The sequence below is a fragment of the Diabrotica undecimpunctata genome, chromosome 1 (assembly GCF_040954645.1).
Source record: "Diabrotica undecimpunctata isolate CICGRU chromosome 1, icDiaUnde3, whole genome shotgun sequence".
NCBI classification, from domain to species: Eukaryota; Metazoa; Arthropoda; class Insecta; order Coleoptera; family Chrysomelidae; genus Diabrotica; species Diabrotica undecimpunctata.
The window spans coordinates 124,033,960-124,058,800 of NC_092803.1; the positions used below are offsets into that span (position 1 = coordinate 124,033,960).

At 31.4% G+C, this 24,841-nt stretch overlaps 1 protein-coding gene across 1 annotated transcript in view; it reads right to left on the bottom strand.

The window, feature by feature from the left end:
- LOC140431542 (kin of IRRE-like protein 2) overlaps positions 1-24,841 on the bottom strand; it is a 1,293,538-nt gene that overhangs the window by 380,183 nt on the left and 888,514 nt on the right. The window contains exon 5 of the mRNA XM_072519445.1: positions 22,509-22,769. Coding sequence (XP_072375546.1) covers positions 22,509-22,769 — 261 coding nt within the window. The remainder of the gene's footprint in view (positions 1-22,508; positions 22,770-24,841) is intronic.

Here is a 24,841-nt window from a genome sequence, read left to right on the forward strand (position 1 = left end):
GTTTTCTCTTTTATACTTTTTGTAAAAATGAAGTTTTATCTTTAAATTTTTTCACGAAGACATCGATTTATGAAGATCCACAACGAAAATCAAATTCCTGTAGTTGGCTGTATACCATATATTACAAAATTTTACTATATATCCAGTTGGCCATCTAGAGCACACACAGATATCGTCCCGCGGCCAGCAACCTTTAAATTGGGAGTCTGACGTTGCAATGCAGGGTATCTGTTAAAAACTCTAACATCACACCAACCTATTACCAAAGATGTAATAAATAACAAATTTTGTACCTTTGTAAGGGCTTTTGCCCACATATTTAGTTCCTTGACTCATGTGCAGCTAATAAATGCACTCATGATGGAGTAGTTGCCTCGAGTTTAAAGATACCAAAATTACCACCATGTTAGCAATTTTCACAGGGGTAGAGTTGTTTCCTATAGAGGTTTGAGTTTGTCGTATCGCGAAATTGGCCGTCGTGTTAATTGTACGGAAAAAACGGTTATGTGTGTGTCGTATGTGGACAAACGAAGATAGAATAATACAAAAAAGAATAACTGGTCAACCGAGACGTATCAAAGAGCATCAAGATTTTGTCCGTTCAATCAAGACCGTTTTGTTACTACATGTTTAATCGCTGACCAATGTTTCGGACTAGAAGGTAGACCTGTTACTATCCGTACATTAACCATCGCATTCGAGCCTTTGGATTGATTTCACTTCGCCCACGACTGGTGCTTTCTTTGACTGCGACCACTGTCATCAAAGTTTAAATTTCTGCTGAGAACGGCAGCATTGGAATGGGATATTGTAGTATCCAGCAATGAATCGCGATTTTGTTTAGAAATGCATGATCGTTGTAGGATGGTAAGACGCCGCCGAAGAGAGGGACGAGATATCGGCTTTGCTGTTAAAAGGCATGTAGACAAGACAGTTGGAGTAATAGTTTCAGGGGATATTGCCTATGGTAGCCGATCACTACTTGTGTTTATTTGAGGCTGACAACTGCACATTATGTTAATGACACGCTTAAATTTGACAATGATGCCATGTATGTTTTTCTTTTCGAAATATTTACTATCCACTCTCTTTTCCAAGAGCCCAAATGTCTCAACTTCTACATTTATTCATAGGAAGAACAGCTCTTCTAACTACCCCGAAAATCAGGTGGTTTAACCACATAAAGTAAAACAGAGGATGTCCCATTACCCAGGGCATCCAAACTTTAAGTACAAAGGCTCCCTTTTAGTTATGTCCTGCGATGGGGAGGTCTGCTTGGCGGTTAGATAGGTACGACTACATTACGGAGTGTGACTGGATTGATCTTCGGATATATGGGTCCTACTGTTCCATTGGAACACACATGTCACTCGGAGCTGGGTTCGACAAAAATTGTTGTATGTGTATGTATGTGTGTGTGTGTGTGGCAGAATGAAATAGTATAGCATTCAGCGATGAATCGCGATTTTGTTTAGGAATGATTTAAATAGAATACTTCTAATGTCCCTAAGTATAATTCACATACAAAATATGCGAAACCCGAAAAAATATGTCGTACCCACATCCACATTAAGATTATCATTGCACACACCCTGATATAATTTTATTATTAGTGGTACTATCATATTTGAAATACATAAATCTAAAAGGAAATATATATTTATAATTAAACCATCATTATAATTGATTAACATCATTGGTTCTAACCTAAAACCTAAAAAAACTTATTACACAACAACTATGCAATATTATATACTTTATACACAACGATAACCATATAATATTTGTGTAATATTTTTTATTTAACATAATCCACTTGCTTATGAAATCCATTTTCGTAGTATAGTCCATTTGGAAAATTGTAGTGAAATCTCCCTGCATAAAAATAAACAAGAAACCTTTTTCCGCCTTTTCCATAGTGTACAATTCGTAGGATCCTAAGTGGTGCACTTTTCAGATTTACAGATAGACGAAATAGTGAATTACCCAGCTATGCATTTCCGAAAACAGAAATCCAAATAGTGCTGTAGCTAGAAACTAGAACGTGTTCGTCAAATACTTTAGATTTAAAAAACTAAAACTGTATAAAAAAATGTATTAAATAAAGTTTTATGATTCAGAAAATATGTAGGGGCAATTTTATAACGATCAATACTTTAAATGAATATTTTGAAACTTTTGGATTAAAACTCACAATAGTGTATTGTAAAAAATGATTAAAAACATATAATCTCATGTATTGAAAAATATCTTAACTATACATTGTGCAGTGTAACGCATATTACAAGCCTTGATTTCAAAGCACTTTTTAATCTAAATACATCTAGGGCTACACTGTGTAGTGAGTACCTTCTGATACAATCTTATGTAAAAAAAGTCCGTGGCACTTTAGGAGTGCCGACAGAAGTGAAGACTGTCCATCAAATTTGAAGTATTCCCGTATCAGTTGCGTACCATTGTCTAATCTATTTAGTTAAAATTATTATTTTGTGGAATATTAGACTTAAAGAGTTATTTCATAAAATTTATATTATTAATAATAACAAATGTTTTTGGTTATTTAATCAATATAATTCTAAAATTTCCAATATAAGGGTGATTACATTTTTCTGATTATTACACCATGTTGACGCCTATGAAAGATCGAGCAGTTCCGAATGGGTTTCATATTATTAGCTGTGCGTGTGTAGGAAAATTTGAACTCTAAGGTTGACGTTCTGGAAATTTTAAATATAAGTGACGTCACTATATATAAATTGTGATGTGCACGCATTTTTATATGAAAAATACTATAGTAAGACACTATGGGATGGATCTAGAGGTCCAGATATACGACATAGATGCAAGGCCAGGAACATCAAGGACTAGATAAGAAATATAAGAGTACAAGAGGAAGGTCATATTCCGAATAATAACAAATAGAGTAGTAAAGATGGGAGAGATTCCTCTATAGGAATACCACAAAAAAGATGAAACGACAACTTACTGGAGGTATATTAAAAACCAGACAGAGTCTTGTCTACAAGAAAAGAAGAAGTTTTTTACATATTTGTTTAAATAATCGACATATATGTCAAACGTTCTTATGATTTCTGCACCATTAATAGGATTAGTATGAAAGGATTAGTATAGATTACAAACGTTTTCTTAACAAGCATTCGATATCTTTGCCGCTTCTACATAAAGTGTATGTAGATCGCTTATGATTTAACGATTGCATGATGATTGAATAACGCATCGTGATAGACTACAAGCTCATGGGACATTTTGACAAGAGGTCACTTGACCCAGCATGAATCCCATATAAATCAATACTACAATATGTAATAACAACTTTATTGAAACCATGCCGTCAATGTTTATCGGTACAGGTAGCTACATAGGTAAAGTAAACTTACCACTCAAGGGGGTTAGTTAGGTAATACAAAAATAATGACCTGTTACCTAATACCGTACATAAATATTGGTACCAATAGCAGGAACAATCTTTTATTTTCGGAAAATTTTGAACCCATTTTCGGTAATTTGACATAGTACGACAAACATACATATAGTTTCGAATCGTTATTTATTTTTATTTACTTGATGCATAAATTTGCTTGATGCATTTTATTTCCTATAATAATTATGATCCTTGCAAATATTTATAAACAGTAGTTATCTGTATTTGGCAATATAATTCTTGTTTTTTCCGTAAGATAATTATTTCTTGTACGGTAGTCTCTTTTTTAACAAAATATAACTGAAAACTGTAAAACTAATTCATAGCCGGTTATAATAAATGATACAAATTAAAAGTTTGAAACAAAAAAAAATTTAATTGAACATATTTTTAAAGTACAATGTTCTGTATGTTCAATTTCGGAGTGCTGTAAAACCCAGAAAAATTTTTGAAATTATTTGCAGTGCAAATTGTTATTTGGAAAACCCTCTATAATATTGTTTTGCAATACTGTGGCTGTTATTAGTTATTTAAACGTAGACAAATGTCAAAAAAACAAAGAATGTCGTACATATTAACTGATAGATTTTGCACAGCTTTCATAGTCTATAGAAATGATAAATTTTTTTTAGCAATTTAATTTTTTTCAAGTGTTAGGAAAGTAAGTATGTATCAAGTGTGTGGGGTCGCCGCCATTATTCCGCGGCCGTCATCTTGGAAAAATGTGTGCAAAGGGTTTTCGCGCCATATTTCGTAAACTAGCAACCCTACAGAAAATTATATAAAATAATATTTGTTGCAAATTAAATTGTCTACAACGTTATTCTTGTTTTTTTTAGTGTAAAATGGAAAATAAATAACAAAAATAGCTAAAAATTTTGAAAAAATTCTCTTTTGGGCCATATAACTGTTTTTTATTCGTTTTACGATAAAATGACATCAAAACAATATTATAGAGGGTTTTACAAATAACAATTTGCACTGCAAATAATTTCAATAATTTTTCTGGGTTTTACAGCACTCAGAAATTGAACGGGTTCTTGATTACTCGTAAGAATACGATAAAAACGAACCATTAGACTCAGTTTTCTATTATATATTTTTTTGCTTATGTCATTTTAAATCAATTTATCATTTTCTTAACATTATTTCTCTGTTATTATACATTTATTATCTATCCGTCATCCTAAAACATTTTTTTTTCTGAAAAATGGCTTTGGCAGAGCCAATTAATAAAACTTATTGTTATTAATCATTTTAAGATAAATTTCTTGGTAATAAAAAGAACAAAAAAATTTAATAGACATTCTCAAAATCTGAAAACTGAAACTGAAAAGCAACTGACAGCAACCTGAAAAATAATAATTTTTATATGAGTTTTTCAGCCTTGAAAGTCCGTATTTTCGCTTTTTTGTCATTTTTAATGGTTTATAACTTGAAATCTATGAAATTTAGAGAAAAATGACACAAGACTTTTTTGTTTAAAATGACTAAAAAAATATAAAAAAAAATTTCTTTCAAAATTTTGCAAGGCCCCCTTCTGATTTCGTTAAAGGGGACATTTAGCAGCCAACCTGGACTATATTTTTAAAGCCATTTAGAGCAAGATTTTTTTGTACGGGCTTTTGTTTTTGTTGATAATTAATGTCAATATTAACAAAATATATCAATGCCGTACAGACATTTTTGATCGCAATATCCCACTTATCAGAAGGAAATTAATTTTCGTCTGATAAACACATGTACGGTGAAAAATGCACGGCATGTCTAAAAATGCCGTACTGAAATGCCAAATGCCAAAAAAAAAACTAAATTTAAATCATTGGCTTAATTGGCTTATTGGCTTAATAATATAGCAACTTCTACCGATAAAAATTAATGGCAAAGTTTCTAAAGACTCTGTTTCAGATGCTTAACTGTCTTTAAAACCATCTAGCCTAATCATCTAGCCAAACACGCAATATTTATCAAATTTTAAAACATTGTTAACGATCAGCTACTAATTTATCTTTTATATACTAAATTCCAACATTAATTAAAATGTCCCAAAGGAGTAAATAGTCATATTATTTTCATAATATTGAAAAAGACTAGACCTGTATCTGGCCTAAAAAATGTTATTATTATTGGGTGCCTTTGGGTGAAAAATATTTTGTCATCTTGTTTATAAGCCATTTCAGAATTACCACCATGTTCACATTGTTCACTACTTTCGTCGTCATCGGCTGCTTTATTACAGACATTTTTATTTTTATTCACATCTTCAAGATTATAATTCATATTATGGTTATTGTTCCGTAACTCGATAACACTTAGATTATTGGTCTATTGGACTATTTGGTCCTATTATGTTGTAACTTTTTTTTCTTCACTGCTTTATTGTTGTTCGAAAATATTGTCTTCTTTTTATTTGTAAATCGTTTAACCACAACAAATAGCCATCAAAATTGCAGTACAATTTCCAAATAATTTATTAATTTAGTCAAAAAATTGTATAACAATTTAATTAATATTATTTAGATAGGATTATATTAGATTAAATAAGTAATTCGGTCGTCCGTTAGTGAATTTTAATAACTAGTATAATCTAGCTCCTGTACCAAACAGGATGAAGATGTTAGAAATGCTAGATATATTCCTCTGTTTATTATACTGAAACCAGGCATGCTTTCGGCGATTTCATATTCTTTTAGAGAAGCCTCTCTAAAAGATCTATGCTTCATTGAATTACTTTACCGGATATAAAGGGTGGTTACAAGAAAAGGTCAACAGTGTTCTGCTCATCGAATTTTTATAGTAAGGACTATTGCATAAATTGTACACTTTAGAGGTATAAATAAAAAAACTATATATGAGCAAAATGAAATATGGATATGAAGTTATATGGCTATTTTAAAGGTTATTTGCTTTATTTCTCACTATAAGTTAAAAATAATAATATAAACAGCAATACAAGGTTATTTCTTATTTATTTGGTCAATTTTTTAATTACAATATTACTACTTGATTGTCTGCGTAATGTAGCATATAGGGATATTTATAGCAAAACTGGGAAAATGCAGCACTTGTCTTACGATTTTTGTTGTCTAAAGTCGTGCGATATTCTATTGGCCTTTTTATTCTAGCTGTTGTACCTTTATTAATTCTTTAACAGCGTTTATTACGGTCATGTTTATGCTACTTTTTCCAAAACTTTCCATATTTTTAATATCGGAACAACTTTATTTGCCTTTTTAAGATCTCCTATAACTTGTATAATGTAACTTGTAAGATGTACTATACTATTGTTACTTACAGTAACAGATGTACTTCTTGTGATCTTGCGGTATTTTTTCTATTATTTGAGATAGGCAGAATGTGCTAGCAATACTTGATTCTTGGCCCTAAAGCTTTTTGGTCTTCTGATTTGTACATGATTTTTTCCCTGCAATCGGGCTTACGTGTTCATCTAGACAGTAGCAAATGTGTAATATCGTACACCTAACATAACCTATTCTAACTAAAATAACTACACCATTATCTTAGAAATTAAAAGAAGAACTACGATGAGAGCGGAACTAGGATTACTTTTTGCACCTAAGGGTCATTCAAGGTGACTCACAGACATACAGGGTATACCACGAAACCTGTAGGTAAAACGATAAAGTATTTGGAGATTCAACATATGTAACGAGCTTAAACATCTACACTAACGTTTTAAGTTAAGTATTTTAATAAACTTAAAAATAATTGTATACACTTTATACATACCTATTTATTGATAGAAAATTAAATCGATTAAAAGGGGAGTATAAGTTTTACAAAAATAGTATACTATTAAGTTCCTGTCTTTTTACTTTAAATTTACTACAAGCATAAATAATGTGATCTAAGTCGCAAACTACATTGCAGGTTTCACAAAGTTCGATGTTGACTATACCGATATTGTATATGTTAAAGAAATTTTGCATGTCCAAATTTCAGCCTATAAATAGCCACAATATCATTAATTATAAAATCATAGCCTTGGTGCCATAACACAGTCGGAATACGTGGATGCAACACAGTGTGTATCGTGTGAGGCTATTAGAGTAATAGTTTTTTCAATGCAATCTCCCTTTTCCCTTGAAGTTGCTCTTAGATATCATTAAATATTCTTGAGCTCCCAAGTTGTTCTTGATATTCGGTCCAGTTGTAACGCTTTCTTTGCCTAAGGAATCTGCAACTTCATTGCCACGATGTCCTATATGAGCTTTTACGAAAGTGAATTTTAATTTGTATTGACTTTTTTTCTAATTTATGAATTTTTACTTTTAATTCTCCAATAAAAGGATTATTATCAGTAGCCATCACATTAATTGGGTTAGCGATGCATTTAAGAATAGGTAAGGAGCCACTCAAAAAGTTTATTTTCAACTGGTTTTTTTATATAATGGCAGGTTTTATTTATTAATACCATAATAATAACAATAATATCTTTTGTAAAAGAAATGAAAGTATTATTATTTAGTTTGGATTTTTCTTGAACGTTTGTTGATGGTATATAGAATTCACATCCCGTACCATTATTTTGTTTTGATGCGTCGGTATATAATTTCCAGAAAATCTGACAGAGTTGACATACAGGCGCTTAATGTATTTTCACTTATCAACAAATTTTCATTGTATAAAGCAATATTAACTTCTAGTGGTTCCAACTTGTCAAAGAATTCAGATTTTTCGATTGAGATACGTCTTTTAAAATAACTTTTCTAAGTACTTGTTTTTCCAAACGCCATACTTAATGAAGGAGAAGGTTTTTAGACGAGTATGTGTTATCTAAATCGCGGTTATTTAATATTGTTATGTTATCCAACAGAGTAGAATTTAAAAAAAAAATTTTACAGAATAATAAATTTTTCTAACAATGATTCGTTCCCAAAAATATTGGTGATTCTATTGCTTTAATCCGAAGTAGTTCCACAGGCGTTTAACATATTGCACAAAAACACAGTCTTAGATAAGTATTTTGAATTATTGCCAATCGTTTTCGGGTAAAAAGGCTGGCTGATCCATATAACGTAAATTCGTAAGCCAAGAGGGACCTAATGAAGATTTTTTAGAAAGTTTTTATTAGGTATTAAGTTTTTATTATGAATTTTAAAAAAATATACCTTTTAAACATTTGGGTTCTATAGTTTGTATAGTTTGTTTCACGAAAAATGGTTGAGTGCTTAATGGGTACCTGAGTTGATCCTATTGTGTATACAAGAGTCTCTCAATAAACTACCGAAGTACACAGGGTCGCACTTCAGAAAGTTTGTTATTTAATATATTTGATTGGTAGCTGTGTAATACACGATTACAAAATTTTATTAAAATATTTCATATGGTATTTTTAGGTTATTCAAGTGAATATACTTGATAATTGAACAATTTTTAACATGAAGAAAGTAGTTTTTTTGTTCTACGTGAATAATTGTAGTATAAGGATCTAAATTCAGAAAGGTACTTTTCTTCACACTTTTTACAGGCTTAGGACTGTCAGCAAAAACCTGGCGTGTTTAAAAGTTTTTGCTCTTCCTCATCGAATATCGTTAAAAATGTACAGTAGTAATAGTTCTATTTACAGTATATACATACAAACGAATACATAATGTACAAAAAATAGATGAATTAAACAAAATATAGAAAAATATATATAAGTTCATATTTACAAAAAAAAAATACCAAAAATAACCAAAATATATTTATGAATTCCTAAATACCTAATTCTGTTTCGCTGTCGCTATCCTCTTTAAGATTAATAACAATTGGTTTAATTATGTGATTCAAAGTAACATATCAATTTTCTACGTTCATTACATGGCGTACTGAATTTTTTCAACTATCTGGGGAGATATCATCAACACATTTCCTTATTAATTCGGCTACACTACCACTTAAAGTCGGAGAAACATTCTGTGACCTAACATTTGACTTTAGTTGGTGCCACATATGCTCTATGGGATTAAATAAACAATAGTAGGGCGGAAGCCGTAACACTGTATCTCCCATGTCCTCGGCCAATGCGTCACAAATGTATACTTTTTTAATAGACAATGATTTTAATACTTCTAACAGTTCATTTTTTAAATAACTTTCTTCAAAATATATATCGTTTTCTAACAAGTAGTTTTGAATTTTAATTTTTGTGTTATTTGCACTTGGAGACTTGGAGACTATCACACTATTTTAAGGAAGGTTAGGTATAAGACAATTCTTAAACCATTGCTCAAAAAGCTCTGCCGTTGTATCCTCATGGTAGTCCACGCAGAAGTCTTTAATGTTCTTTGCAGAAAGCCATAAGGCATTTGGGACTCAACCATTTTCTGATCCTGCATGTAAAATTGTTATTTTTTTTCCCTTTAATGTAGCTTTTGTTTGACACTTGTTGGAAGAATCGGACCATCCTTTGGATGTTGTTTCATGAGTGTCAAACCATGTCTCGTCCAGATAAATTATTAGTCGATCTTCTGTACGGTACTTTCTTATGGAAGTTATATATTCAGTACGCCACTTTTGTAAACGATGGGACTCCATAAGCACTTGCCTTTTGTCAATTGTACGATATCTGAAGCCCATTTTAGTCAAAATCCTCCAAAGACTAATGCGGCTACAGTTTATTTGTGTATCATCATTAGTAAGCTGTTGTTTTAAAGCATCTAATGTAGGTATCCGTTGCTCTTCGTACATTGTGTAAATTTTTCGTCTTATTAAGTCCTTATCACTTTCGTCAATACATTTGGTAGAACCGGCATCCTTACGCTTCCTTCTTGACCTAATGGGAATAATGTAATTGATGTGGTTAGAGGTATTTTCGTTAAATAAGATATTTCACTGGCAGCAGTATTAGCAGTAAGTCCTCTTGTAAGTAAAGAGCTATATATTGTTTTTATGATTTCTCTAGCGTCAGCAGATGAATGCTTTTTCTTTGCTGGAACACTGGAAGAAGCACCATCAATGTTTGTCAACGGACGCCACATAATAATGCTGTTTTATAGGTATAAATAGGTATAACACTGGTAACACTTATAACACTTTTAACTAAATGAAACAAAATGTATATTTAAAAATTTCTCATCGGTTTTATATACTTTTACAAACTATACAGAATAGAGGGAACCTGTATAATTATTCCAGGAAATACTTAACAATCAACAAATTTATTGTGGTCATTAAAAGATCAACCATTGATAGGGAAACTCACTGTTAAAATGTTTACAACTTTATTAAATAAAATGTATTCTAATCGTTTTTATAATTTTATACGATTTTTTAATCGTTTTTATATTACCAGGAACTTATTATACAAACAAGATAACGACACTCCATAGTAGCTTCAATTTTACCTGAATACTTACCTGCTCAACTAATGTTGACTATCTGGGGTACTTGCAGTCGGGTTTTATTGCAATCATTAAGCACTCAACCATTTTTCGTGAAATAAACCATACAAATGGTTTCCAGCTAAACTTCGTGTCAAGAATAATTCCAAAATAAGTTACTTTATTTGGTACTCGATATAAGGTACAATTTACATTTGTATTAATTGGGCAGGTTAGGTCCTGTAAAGATAGTAACATTCGATTTTTAAGAGGTTAAGAAAAAACCTAACGGTTTAAATTTCAAAGTAGTTAGCTGTATATGTGAAGTATGCTCAGTTATGCCTGCTTCTATTTTTTTTTGTTAGTGTTATAAACGACCAAATCATCAGCGTATAATATTATAATTATTTTTTCCATCGTATATTTTTTTTTTAATTAAACAAAAGAGGTACATCTCGATACATCTTTGTATTCTTTCTTATGTTTTTTTATTTTGCTGCTTAACCACCTGTAATATAATCTTTGTTTCTCGTATTTTTATTATTTGAATTAGTCCATTAGAAATTTTTTGTTGTTTTTCTAGTTTCTTTAGAGTTTTTCTGTTGCTGCTTTGTAAATTGCTTTAATAACTATCTTGTTTAAGTTCTCCGTTGTTTCTTGTTTATATTATTGTGGCATGAGTAAGTTGGTCTTATATCTGTTTTTGTAACGTCTTGGTAGTTTAGTTCTCGAATATTTTTAAATTATGTTACGGTGAATCCAATTCCATTAGTTCGATTGGTGTTTTGAATTATTGGTATTAAAAATTTGACTTTTATTAAATGATCATCTGATCCACAAACTGGGAGTCGATATATGCTCTAACGTCATGCACGCATTGGTACATACAGATTGAACGAATTTAAAACGGAACATACGAAATCAATGTATTTCGGCTCAACTCCGCTCTAGGTGGTTGGCCAACAAAAGGTTGTCAAATAATTATATTATAAAAATCCAATACTTCAGCGGGCTGCTGGATTCTGAATTCATTCAAGAACAAGTCAAAACTCCACCCAAATAGGTTGCCTAGAATCACTGTGAAAACTAGACTACACAAGCAGTTATTATGCTGTCAAACCACTTATCGCTTCCTTATAGTCCAAGAGATAGAGCCGAAATTTTGAACTGATCAGTAATATGACATTTCTCTATTGGAATATATTCATTGTAACTGGGTTAACTTTGCCTTACAGGCGGACGCCCCTCGTGGTACAGGGGGTGGCTATACAGGGATGAAGTTGTAATTTTTTTCAGAAAAATTTACGATCGATAATATGGCTGAAAATTTGCCCAGAGTAAGATCTTGGTATAACCAGACGAAATCCCAAAGGGCGGACGCGAGAGTGGATACATAAGGGGTGGCGGACAGGGGTGAAATTGCAATTTTTTGGAGAAAAATTAACGATAAGTAATATGTCCGCCATTTTCATGGCTCATTATTTAGTCCCTAAAAACTCTAAATCCAAAAGGGCGGACAGCTGGGTTGGTACAGAGAGCCATAAAACGGGGTCAAATGTACCACTTGCCTGCGCATTTTAGGTCTCGGTAACAATTTTCAAACTGATTTTATTATGATATTTTTATACCGATTGATTTGAAAATTTGTATGCTCACTTCTGTTACTATTCTGAGAAGCGTCAAGTAGAGTTTTCCTCAAAATTTTCCAAAAAAATTTCCGTAAATGAAAATTTTCGTAATTTTTTGAGGTAAAATCAAATTTATAGAATCCTTTCGATTTTCTGTAAGTTATACCATGATTTTTTTCCAAAAATTTTCAAACGATTTTTACGATAAGAAAAAAAAATTAGAAAAACTTTTCTAAAACATTTGATAAAACTCTACGTCATCGTCTGAATCTTTTATAGAATATTTTGTAGTTTTAAAATGATATTATGATAATGTTTATTTTTCAAACTAAAGTCATATTTACTTTACAAATCACATTTTTTTCTTAAATATAAATATTTTATGAATTAATTTTTAATTGAATAAATGTTTGATATTTGATATTTTATTAAATTAAAGTAATTTTATAATGTTAAATATTTTTGGTATAACAAATAGTAATTTTACTTATTTTTTATTACAATAAAAAGGTTTTTAAATTCATATTGCATAAATAATAGTTGTTCAGATATAAGAAAAATTTGATTTATTACATTAATAATCAAATACAAAATATATTATTTCTATTTATCAATAGGTAAAATTTAATTTGTAGAATTCCTTTAACATTTTACAAATAATTATTAATAAAAATCAATTTATTAGTGGAATTATTAATTTTTTAAGTTTTGAAATTTACTTTGTACTTAGATATTTTCAATATTTTGTTTAACTTTCAAATTGATTGATTTTTTTTTCATTAGTTAATTATAATTTTACAAATTCTGTTTGGACATTAATTTTGCATCATTATTATTTTAAAATATTAAAATAATAATGATGCGCGTTCCATTTAGATCAGTAATTCTAGACGCATGCGCTAAATGTAATAAGTATCAAGATGCTTTTATCCAACTTGGTGAAACTGACTTCGATTGTAATGAAGTTTTTGAAACCTTAGAAACTTTCATATGTCACTTATATGAAACAGGACTGACGAGAACAATTCCAAAAAGAAAAGTAAACGATGTTAGATTTTCACTATTTAACCGGCAGTATAAGTTGCATGATATGAACGAGCCTTTAAAAAAAAAAAAAACTAAACAATTTCGATGCTTCAAGCTTACCACCATGTCAAGATGAATTACACCAACATCTACTGCGAGCCCATTATATTTCAAATATTTGGACAAATGCTCATAAAAAAGTACCAACAGAATTGATTGTTGAAGAACATGGTTGGGAGTTTGAAGATGAAACATATAAATTCAAATGGTTTAGTGGACCTCAGATGCCAGAATCAATTCGAGAAGTAGTGATTGAAAATGAAGCAGATAATGAATGTGATATTATTGAAAGTGAAAGTGAGGAAGATGATGAATGTGATGACATCAGTGAGAGTGAGAAAAATGACGAAATTTTTAAAGTTTTTCTAAATTTTTTTTTCTTATCGGAAAAATCGTTTGAAAATTTTTGGAAAAATTCATGGTATAACTGACAGAAAATCGAAAGGATTCTACAAATTAGATTTTACCTCAAAAAATTACGAAAATTTTCATTTACGGAAATTTTTTTGGAAAATTTTGAGGAAAACTCTACTTGGCGCTTTTTAGAATAGTAACAGAAGTGAGCATACAAATTTTCAAATCAATCGGTATAAAAATATCGTAATAAAATCAGTTTGAAAATTGTTACCGAGATCTAAAATGCGCAGGCAAGTGGTACATTTGACCCCGTTTTATGGCTCTCTGTACCAACCCAGCTGTCCGCTTTTTTGGATTTAGAGTTTTTAGGGGCTAAATAATGAGCCATGAAAATGGCGGACATATTACTTATCGTTAATTTTTTCCCAAAAAAATGTAATTTCATCCCTGTCCGCCACCCCTTATGTATCCACTCTCGCGTCCGTCCTTTGGGATTTCGTCTAGTTATACCAAGATCTTACTCTGGGCAAATTTTCAGCCATATTATCGATCGTTAATTTTTCCGAAAAAAATTACAACTTCATCCCTGTATAGCCACCCCCTGTACCACGAGGGGCGTCCGCCTGTAAGACAAAGTCTTAACCCAGTTACAATGAATATATTCCAATAGAGAAATGTCATATTACTGATCAGTTCAAAATTTCGGCTCTATCTCTCCGACTATTAGGCAAGCTCCTCTTTCCTTTAAAGGAGACAGATAGTTGAACGATATTTTATACAATGTCTATCACCGGGTATGGATTTATTTTTGTCCAAGTTTTATATTGGTCCACTATTTCAAATGCAGTTCAAACAGACATATATTAAATTGTATGTTCCGTTTTAAATTCGTTCAATCTGTATAAATTAACATCAAAACATCACCGCATATAAATTATTATCTTCATACTGCTAGATGCATAACACTATCCAACAATAAATACCTAAAAAGGTAAATGTTTACATATTTTTTATAAATATGTATATGAATCTTTAGATCAAAAGAACTGGAAAAGATTTTTCTGAAATAGTTAGTTCGTACAATGTTTTTGGAAAAACTAAAATATTCTTAAAATAAAGTCACTCCAATACACAAAGCAGATAAATTTTGAGCTACTGTTCTGAAAGATAACCGTAAAATGTTCCACGCCAATATACATATAAATCCTGCTATCCTACTTCGAACGAAATTTTAAATGCTTCTGCTATGACAGTTATTCGATCCCGTTGGAAGCAATCTCCATCACGCTTTATCAGAACCATAGAGACGCCGTCGGGCAACAAGGATATGAAGAGGAAGTCGATCTTTTTTATCAAAAGCTCGCCATTTTCATTACCACGACGAACAGAATCTAAATGAAAAGTTTGAGTAGTTTCACCCAGAAAAAAGATGTTTAAATAATTATATAGTTCGTAGTTATTATATCCGTTTTCAATAGATTCAAGGATCACATTTTATTAATTATCTTTGAGTAATATACAGTATATACCATTAAAATCTTAAATATGTTTTTATTGAAAGTATATTACATGCATAGTTCTTTCTTTAAAATATAAATTAACTCGTTCAGTGCGGCATACTTAAATATAAGTATTTAAGTTTCGCGCCACTAATACGAAGCACTTGTTAGCAAGAAATCCCATACCAGTAGGTACAATTCACCTGTATAAGTTTTATGGAAAATTATTATTATATATATTTAGTGCTAACTCCTTTTTTTCTAGTAATATGTAGTAGATGTATAAGATTATTGGTAGTACCTATAACATATTCATTTTGAACCAATAGAATTTAAAAATAGAATTAGTTTATTATTATGTAGAGGACATATCATTTAGCTCAAAATTTTTATGAAAGTATTACATTGTCGCATATATAACCTTTGTAAGGGGATAACTGGTGATGAGAATTTTGGTTTCCGAAACGGTATGGTTTCTCGGGAGGCTCTTTTTTGCATGCGAATACTCATACAAAAGAGTATTGAGTTTAGGAAAAATATATCGTATGTTTTTTAGATTTCGAAAAAGCCTTTAATAGAGTACCCTATACGCTATTATTTCAATGCTTGGAATCAGTTGGTCTGGATACGTATGAAATAAGATTGTTTAAAAATCTATACTACAATTAAACCGCTTCTAATAAGATGGATCAAGATGTTTCAGCTAAAGTTTCTATTAAGCGTGGTATCAGACAGAGTTGTGTTATGTCACCGATGTTGTTTAATGTCTACTCTTAACAAGGTTTTGAGATAGCGTTAAATAACTGTCGCGAAGGTGTTACAATCGGTGGTGAAATTGTTAATAAATTACTAAACTAAAATTAATAATAAAATCCTGGAAAGGGTAAAACACTTTAGATATCTGGGTAGCTAGATTGACTGCACGGTTAAAAATGACGAGGAAATTTCGACTAGAATAGAAACTGCACGAAAAAGCTTTATTAACTGGAGTTCTGTATTGTGCAGTAGAAGTCTGTCATTGACCTCACGTCTAAGAGTATTGAAGTGCTACGTCTTGTCCACTTTCTTCTATGAATGTGAAACCTGGGCAACAAAAATAAAACACTAAACTAAACAATCGGTTAGAGAGTGGTTGGTTGTCTACACTAAAAAAGTCTACGCAGCACCATTAATAATGTGGAAAAGAAGAAATTGAAATGTGATATTGAAATACTTAGAATTAAAAATCAAAGTTGAAAACAAAATGTGTAAACTGGAGTATAATACCACTGGTTCAGTCAAACCGACTGTAAATGGGAAAACCATAAAATTGAAAATGTCAAAGCATTATTCAAGACCAACTGACCAACAGTGGTAGATATTAAAATATACAACTGTGGAAATGGTATATCTAAATTACGAAAAGATACGGAAAGTGTAATTGACGCCAACTATAGATCAATTAATCACGAACAAGCTTGTTTAGCAAGTTATTGATGACTGAAATGCTAATATTAATTAAAGTATTAAATTAATAAAACTCCTAATGATGTGATTAGATAGATAGAGAGCCCTTCGGGTGTAATTTGAAACGGATTCCTACCTTACTCGTAAGTAAGTATTAATTTGTCGTCGGCAAAAAAAGATCTTTTAAAATTTTGTGTGTGCAAAAAAGTTTTAATACATTCGTCCACATTTGCAAACATTTCTAGGATTTTTTGATTTAAATTTCTTCTCCATATTTCCAATTTTCTACAAAAAGCATTAACTTTAAAACTCGTTTCCAATATATATGTATTGTCTCCTTAAAGCTGAAGATTCAACATATTTACGTCGTTTCACGAATATGTCAACCAAGTAGTTCAATTTCGTCAAGAATAAACCATCTCAGCTACCGGTCTATTTTCATCAAAATCACGTTGTAAAAATTAACCACGTGATAACCATCTTATCTCACAATAAAATAATAATGCTGAATGTACTGCACCCATGTCTTTACAAAGTACAGAAAAGATTCTAGTTTTCAAAGGTCTCATTTTTATGTAATTAACTACTGTTAAAACTGTAGTTAGGATAATATTTAGACCAGAAGACATTTCTTTGAAAGCCAGAGCTTTTCTTTGGATCATACAGTATGTCCATATACACACTGAAGACTTTTGTTTCACAAGCATGACTTTAAAATTTTCCGGACATAGCACGAGCACCATCGGTGCATATTCCTATGTAGTTCTTTTACTGTATTTTGGCTTTGTTTATATAATTATTACAGATAGCAAATAATGCGAGCGATGCTGATTTCAGTTCTATTGGTTTGCAGAAGTTCTTCTACTACTGATACGCCATCAAAAATCTAACGTAGGCAATAAAATGATCATCTTTATTGATATCTGTTGCCTCATCAAGCTGAATCGAAAATAACTTCTAGTTCAATTTCCCGAGTAGTTGATCCTATACATCTTCAGTTATATCAACGATTCGACGGCAACAGTATCATTTGATAGAGTTATAGACTCCAATTTTTTGGTAAAATTATCTCCAAACATAATTTTTACAATTTTAATTGCAGCTGGCAAAATAAGCTCTTCGCCGATAGTGTGAGGCTTTTTTACATCTGGCTATTTGATATGAGACTTTATAAGAGCCAAGTAAAGCTTTTTCATTAACAGTCACTTTTTTTTTAAATAGTTTTTGCTTTTCATGTTATTTTAACTTTAACTTGACGAATTCTCGGGGTTTCTTAATATACTCATTATGACGCGTTTCCAAATGTCGTTTAAGTTTATTAGGTTTCAGGCTGTCGGCTGCTAAAATTTTTAAGCTAATGATATACAGAAGCCTTTCTTCTTCATTTTCTTCAGTAAAAGTAAACCCAAAATTTAAGTATTCTTAAGAATATTTTCTTGATTTTATTTTTGTAACCACAATTGCCTGTGCACTTATTGGTGCTTCACTACTTAGTATCGAATGCTCGCTTATGCCAAGTTAAAAAATTTTCCATAATTTTGTATAAATTTATATTTACTGCTTGGGATATTTTAATACCGTAAACTGCAATTAACATACACTGCAAACTACAACATACACATTTATAATAAATTTAACAGGTACAGAAGGACTGACTCGACTAAGACTGGTCAGAACTGAGGAGATGCAGAAGGTCGAGAACGTTCGAAATAACTCGGAACTTATTACGGAGAGAGACATCGGTTCTTGGATCGGACTTGCCATATAAATTTACTGATTCTCGGTAATTTGGTAATCAAGGTTTTACTATAGGTTTGGAGGCAAAATACTTAAGATACATTGCATATATATATATATATATATATATATATATATATATATATATATATATATATATATATATATATATATATATATATATATATTGTTATTGTACGAGAGAGAGAGCGCGGTGAAAATAATTATAAAAAATTAGGTCGCAAATGGTAGAATGTTGAGAAACGCTGTCTTAATAAATATATTCAATGTAGGAAGTCTAAACAGTCGAGCTGGGTCCCTTAGGAGGTGAAGCTGCAATAAAAATTTTTAAAATCATTTAAATTTAGTACACTTTCAATTAATTTAAGTATTAAGACAGTGAGATCATTTCATTTGTTTCCTTTGCACTTTCCAAATCTTCTAATAAATCCAACTCCAAGTAGTTTTTCTTTCCACTAATGTCATCTAAAATAGATGATGAAGCAGTATTAATATTAAAATTATGTTTAGTGGACAGTAAATAGTGACCAAAACGTGAATAGTTTGGTCTGTTCAAATGTTCTGTGATTCTAGTAGACAACTTTCGAATATCGAAATATTCGACAACGTCTCAATTTATAAATACCATTCTTGTCAAGGGTGATCATTCTATCTTTGGTTTTAATTAGAAAGGAACTTAAAGTGTTACGTGACTTGAAAGATGTCCTCAATTGTAGAAGGGAAAGCTTTTCCAATTTTGGGAACAGCGGTGAATTAATTGGTGATTTTGGTCTAGAGAAGAGAAATAAAAGGGAAGAAAGATTTAAACTATTTGTAAAAGCAGAAAAATTTGCAATACTAAATACGTTCTTCAAACTACCACCAAGAGGTTGGTATCTCCGCAAGATCAACCAGGAAACATAATAAGGAATCAAATTGATTATATAATGGTGCACAAGAGATTCCGTAATGGATGCCTATCAGTTAAAGGTTATTTCGGTGCTGACGTATCGTCATATCATATTCCTGTTATTGGTAAATTTAGGTTTAGATTTAAGAATGGTTACAAAAAAGAATAGTAATGAAACAAAGGACACAGTCGCACAGATTCATTTAGAAAAGCTAAGCAACATGGAGCAAACATATGATCTAGAAGAATCACTCCAGAATATATGTGAAAGCTTTAACAAGATCACAGAAAAACATCTAATAGAAAATAAAGATAAAAGGAAAAGTTAAATGAATCACAATATACTGCAACTCATGGAAGAAAGAAGAAAATTAAAGAATGTACAAAAATATTCAGAGACCAAAATATGAAAGGCCAAAGAAAATTATTTAAAAACACAGTGTGAAGGGATAAAGTTGTTGGAACAAAAACACGATAAATTTAATATGCCTTAAAAGGCAATACAAGCAGCTGGTCTTTAAAAATACAACATAGCTAGCAAACTGCAAGATCAACAGGAAAACATCACAGATAAAAATCAAGAAATATGCATATGGGCCAAATACATACAAGAACTCTGATGATAATAGGTCCAAACAACCTCCGTCCTACATATGTAATGACCACTTACCAATCACATCAGATTAAGTGGAAAAAGCAATATCACAACTAAACGATGGTAAAGCTACTGGACTTGATAATGCTTATGTTGAACTCATAAAGCTATTTAACACCGACGGTACTCAACGACTAACAAAAATAGTCAATGACATATATTTAAACGGAGTAATACCAAGATCATTGCTGACTCTACTAAAGAAAACAAAATCCGTGCCCTGCAATTATTTTCGAACCATCAGCTTAATGTGGTATTTCAACGATGTAGAGATGTGAATTGCAATATTTATGCATGCTTTATTGATTATCATAAAGCATTTGATACAGTAAAACACGACAAGCTGATGGAGATATATTAAAAAATATTGGAATAAACTCCTGTGGTCTACAAATTATTAGCAATCGTTACTGGAATCAAACATCGCCTATCTGTACAGAGGCAGGAGAATCCGACGATATCAAAATAAAACGTGGGGTCCGACAGGGATTAATACTATCATCCTTGTTGTTTAACGTATACTCTGAGCAAATATTTCAAGAAACAGTAGAAGATATTAAAGCCAGAATTTGAATTGACGGAGAATGTATCAATAACATCAGATACGCAGATTATACGGTAGTATTCGCTGACAGTTATGGAGCCCTCCAGGAACTAATGAATAGAATCACAGAAGTGAGTCAGAGATATGGACTTTTACTGAACATTAAGAAAACAAAATGTATGATGATCTCTAAACAGGAACAGCAAACTGAAAGAATCAGTGTGAATGGTCAACCAGTAGAGAGTAGAAAGATACTCCTACCTTGGTACCAACGTCAATGAAAATTGAGACCATTCCCTAGAAATAAAATCTGGGATAGAAAAGGCAAGATCTGCATTTCAAAAAAGGCTAAGCTATTCACGATTTATCAGGATTAATAAAAATCATGTTACTACAATATTATATCTTTCCTATAGATTTGTACGGAGTTGAGTAGTGGACTCTCACAGACGCTACCTGTAAAAAAATTGAGGTTTTTGAAACGTTGCTTTATCGTAGAATCCTGAAGATATCCTAGACGAACCACGTTACTAACCAGAAAGTTTTAATAAAAATTCAAAAAGGAAAAGAGTTGTTAACCACAATAAAAATAGTCAAAATTGAATACCTCGATCACATCATGAGGAACAGCGAAAGATATGGGTTGGTGCAATTAATTCTTCAAGGAAAAGTAGAATTAAACGAGGACCAGGAAGGCGAAGAATTTCCTGGCTGAAAAATCTACGAACGTGGTGCAACACAACAACCACAAATCTGTTAAGAGCCGCAGTTTGCAAAATACAGATTGCCATGATGGCCGCCAATATCCTAAACGGATAGGCACTGCAAGAAGAAGAAGAATTGTAGAAGCAAAAAGTTATGATATTTTCTTAGAAATGTTTCTGATATAATTAAATGAGAAAACCTGATATTATTTGTGAAATTTGGTTGAAACTAGCTTTTTGATGAATAAGCTAATTTTTTTACTAAGTTAAAGTTTTGCTCTATTTAGAAGCTTATGGATGATGTTAGGATCATAACCATTATTAAAAGAAGATTAGAAGTTTCATGCATAACATAATTTGTTTGAGTAGGTTTTCTGTAAATATTACAAATTACAGTACTCTACAGTACTCTAAAGAATCTGTTTTACGAGAATAGTAATAGCCAAGAAGTTTAACTTATTGTCAGATTCTGGTTCAGGGGGTAAGAGGAATTTTGGATGGAGTTAGGATGGAAGATCATTCAAATTCTAGTAAGGCATTATCTTGGGTAGCCTATATGAGAGCTAAGCGATCATCAACATAATATCTCGGCCAAAAAACTATTTTGTTATTGTTATTCACAAATTTTTGTTCTAAACTGTATAAGAAAATTCCAAGTAAAAATAAGATGATAATACAGAACCCGTCACTAAACCTGTTGGTTGTTAATAAATTTTTAGAATAAATTGAACTACCATTTTCCATATTCTTTCATGTAGTAGTTACTATTTAAATGGGAATAAGCCACAATTAAAGGTTAAAATACGTTTATTGACGTTTCAATTTCCACTTCGGAAATCGTTCTCGAACGATTTCCGAAGTGGAAATTGAAACGTCAATAAACGTATTTTAACCTTTAATTGTGGTTTATTCCCATTTAAATAGTAATTAATTTAAAATGCCACAAGAAAATAGATTCATGTAGTAGATTCCAGAATCTCAAATGAAAGATACTGATCAGATAATGGGAGCCCGAGCTTTTGTCGGTACCTATTAAATACGTTTTTTAAGAATATAGCAAAAAATGACAGGCGCCGTCAATATATCAATAGTTATATTTTTTCTTACTGAATTTTTTCTTTGCAATCTATTAGTAGTACTTGGTTTGATTGTTTTTTTATAAAGGGTCTACTTACATTTAACGTCGACATGAACCCTGATAGGTTGCGAATCTCCGGCTTTGTTACGTGCATGGCATGTATAAAGGCCGGAATGTTGTCTAATAGCAGGAGTAAATTGCAAAAGTTCCTGCAAACTCGCCGGTTGATTCTGACCCTCGCGCCGCCACACGACCGACGCTCTTGGATTGGCGGTGACCTCGCATCTGATTGTAATCGAATCCTTGAGGTCTTCGACGTCAGTCGTGGGGATGCCGGTTAGACGCGTCTCTGGCACATCTGGAACAAGGGGCATAGTTAGTTAATTAGATCTATGGGTATATATCAAAACATATTTCGGAAATATTAAAAACTTCCACTGGCTGTAAATTTGTACAGTTTAACCGCACAATGTCATTACAGTTTATTCAATAAATTTTTTACCGTTTCGGATTAAATATAAAATTATCGACATAAATAATAGATACGCTGTGCTCAAAGGGTAGTCTAAAATGATAAGATTTTGTTTATTTCTTTAATGAAGATGAGTAGTACAAATTCAACAAAAATTTAAATTTCTGTGGACTTTTGAAGTGTTGTGATACCTATTTGTTGACAAAATAAAATACTAACAAAAGTTTTTTGGAATGAGAAAATAAAAACATGTTTTTTTGCAGAATTGTAAATCATCGCATACACAATTGTAATTGCTGTCATCGCTATCTAAGTTCTAAGTGTAAATTAGATTTATTCATTTTATTTTTTTATTGTAATAAGTTGTAGCATGATCTTTTTCCTTTATATATCGAATCTTTAAACATTAAAAGAATTTATTTGATACACCCCTGGCTGATAATTAACAATGATCGATCTGAAGATTGTTTACTTAAAAACTCCTTGCTAATACGTCACATAGACCTGAAGTTGTTTATCCAAGTGCAGCGATCTGGTAAAATATTAACTACGTAATTGTCGAGTACGACCCACCCCAATTTAAACGCGTTTTAATTTAAATAAGTTCCCACAAAAGGGGGAAATTGAGATCGACTACGAAATTAAAACTATTACCGGGAGACAAGTTTACAGGGTGGGCAGTTGAAGGTCGGTAGAAGCGGAGAGAACAGATTGGAGTCTGAACGGAAAAACATGATTCTCGGTAGAAAGTTTTAAAAAAATCGGCAAATTTTCGTTTAATTCCATGAGTTTTGGTTAAAAGGAGGTGATTTAATCCCAAAATGCTATTTGGCAGTCTTTGTAAAGTGAGATAATCACCGGTTTGTTGCTGTATTCCGTGCCAAAGGATTTTGATAACAGCGTTTCTGAGGGCTAAGTGGGCCAAGATGGTTTTAAAGAAAGTAGGTAGCCGAGTTTGAAGAAAACATATTTTATCATCAGTATAACCTGACATCTAATTCGATGTTTGACCATTTTGTCTCCTAGGGGTCGAATCCAGATCGTGTGAAAATTGTGTGAGACAGTGTTTTTTGTTTGTATCCAATTCCAAGGTAACAACTTTTCTTAACACTTGAAAATAAATATTCAGCAAGTGAAGCAAAGTGGTTATAGTAGCGGTAGTGTAAATTTTTTCGAAATAAATTTAACATTCTTTGGTAGTATACTAAGAGTTGCTTGCGTGCCAATCACTTTCAGCTAAAAATTGTCAGCTTATTGTCATATTTTAGTTTTCTTTTAAATTTAAAAGTTTACCTTGATAATTAATTAATAATTTAAAAAAGTTTGATATTTCATTGTGACATATGACAGTTAGTATTATTCCTTTTTTGTCATTTGGTACATAACCAAAATTTTAAAGTCTCTTTCGTTAGTAGATTCAATGTAACAATTAATGAAAAACATAGCTTAAAATTCTGTTTTGGTAGAAGATAATTTTATTTGTAATAACTGTTTATGTGAAACAAAAAAGGGTGTGTGGTCTTTCTCCTTAAATTAGGAGTTCAAAAATATTTCTTTTAAAAAGATATTCACTCTTGAATTTTTTTATGAGAGAAAAACTTTTCTTTTTAAAAAACAAGCGGAATTTTTTAAACGGCGTACATTTGAAATAGTTTAGGAGTTTTCTTATGTAGTTTTTTTAATTTTTTTATGTGGTTAGTTTATTCCAGTGGGAAAATAATAAAAAATCGAATAGAAGAAGAATACCAAGATACAGAAACCGAAGAACAGGCTGATTTTCGTGCAGATCGATTTACAATAGACCATGTCTTCTCTATTACTCAGGTAATTAAAAAGAAAGTTGCTCGTGGCCAAGAAGTATACCTGACGTTCGTAGACCTTAGGAAAGCATATGATTGTGTCCCGCTTGATAAATTATGGGAGGCACTGGGGAAAACAAATATAAATATAGAATTGAT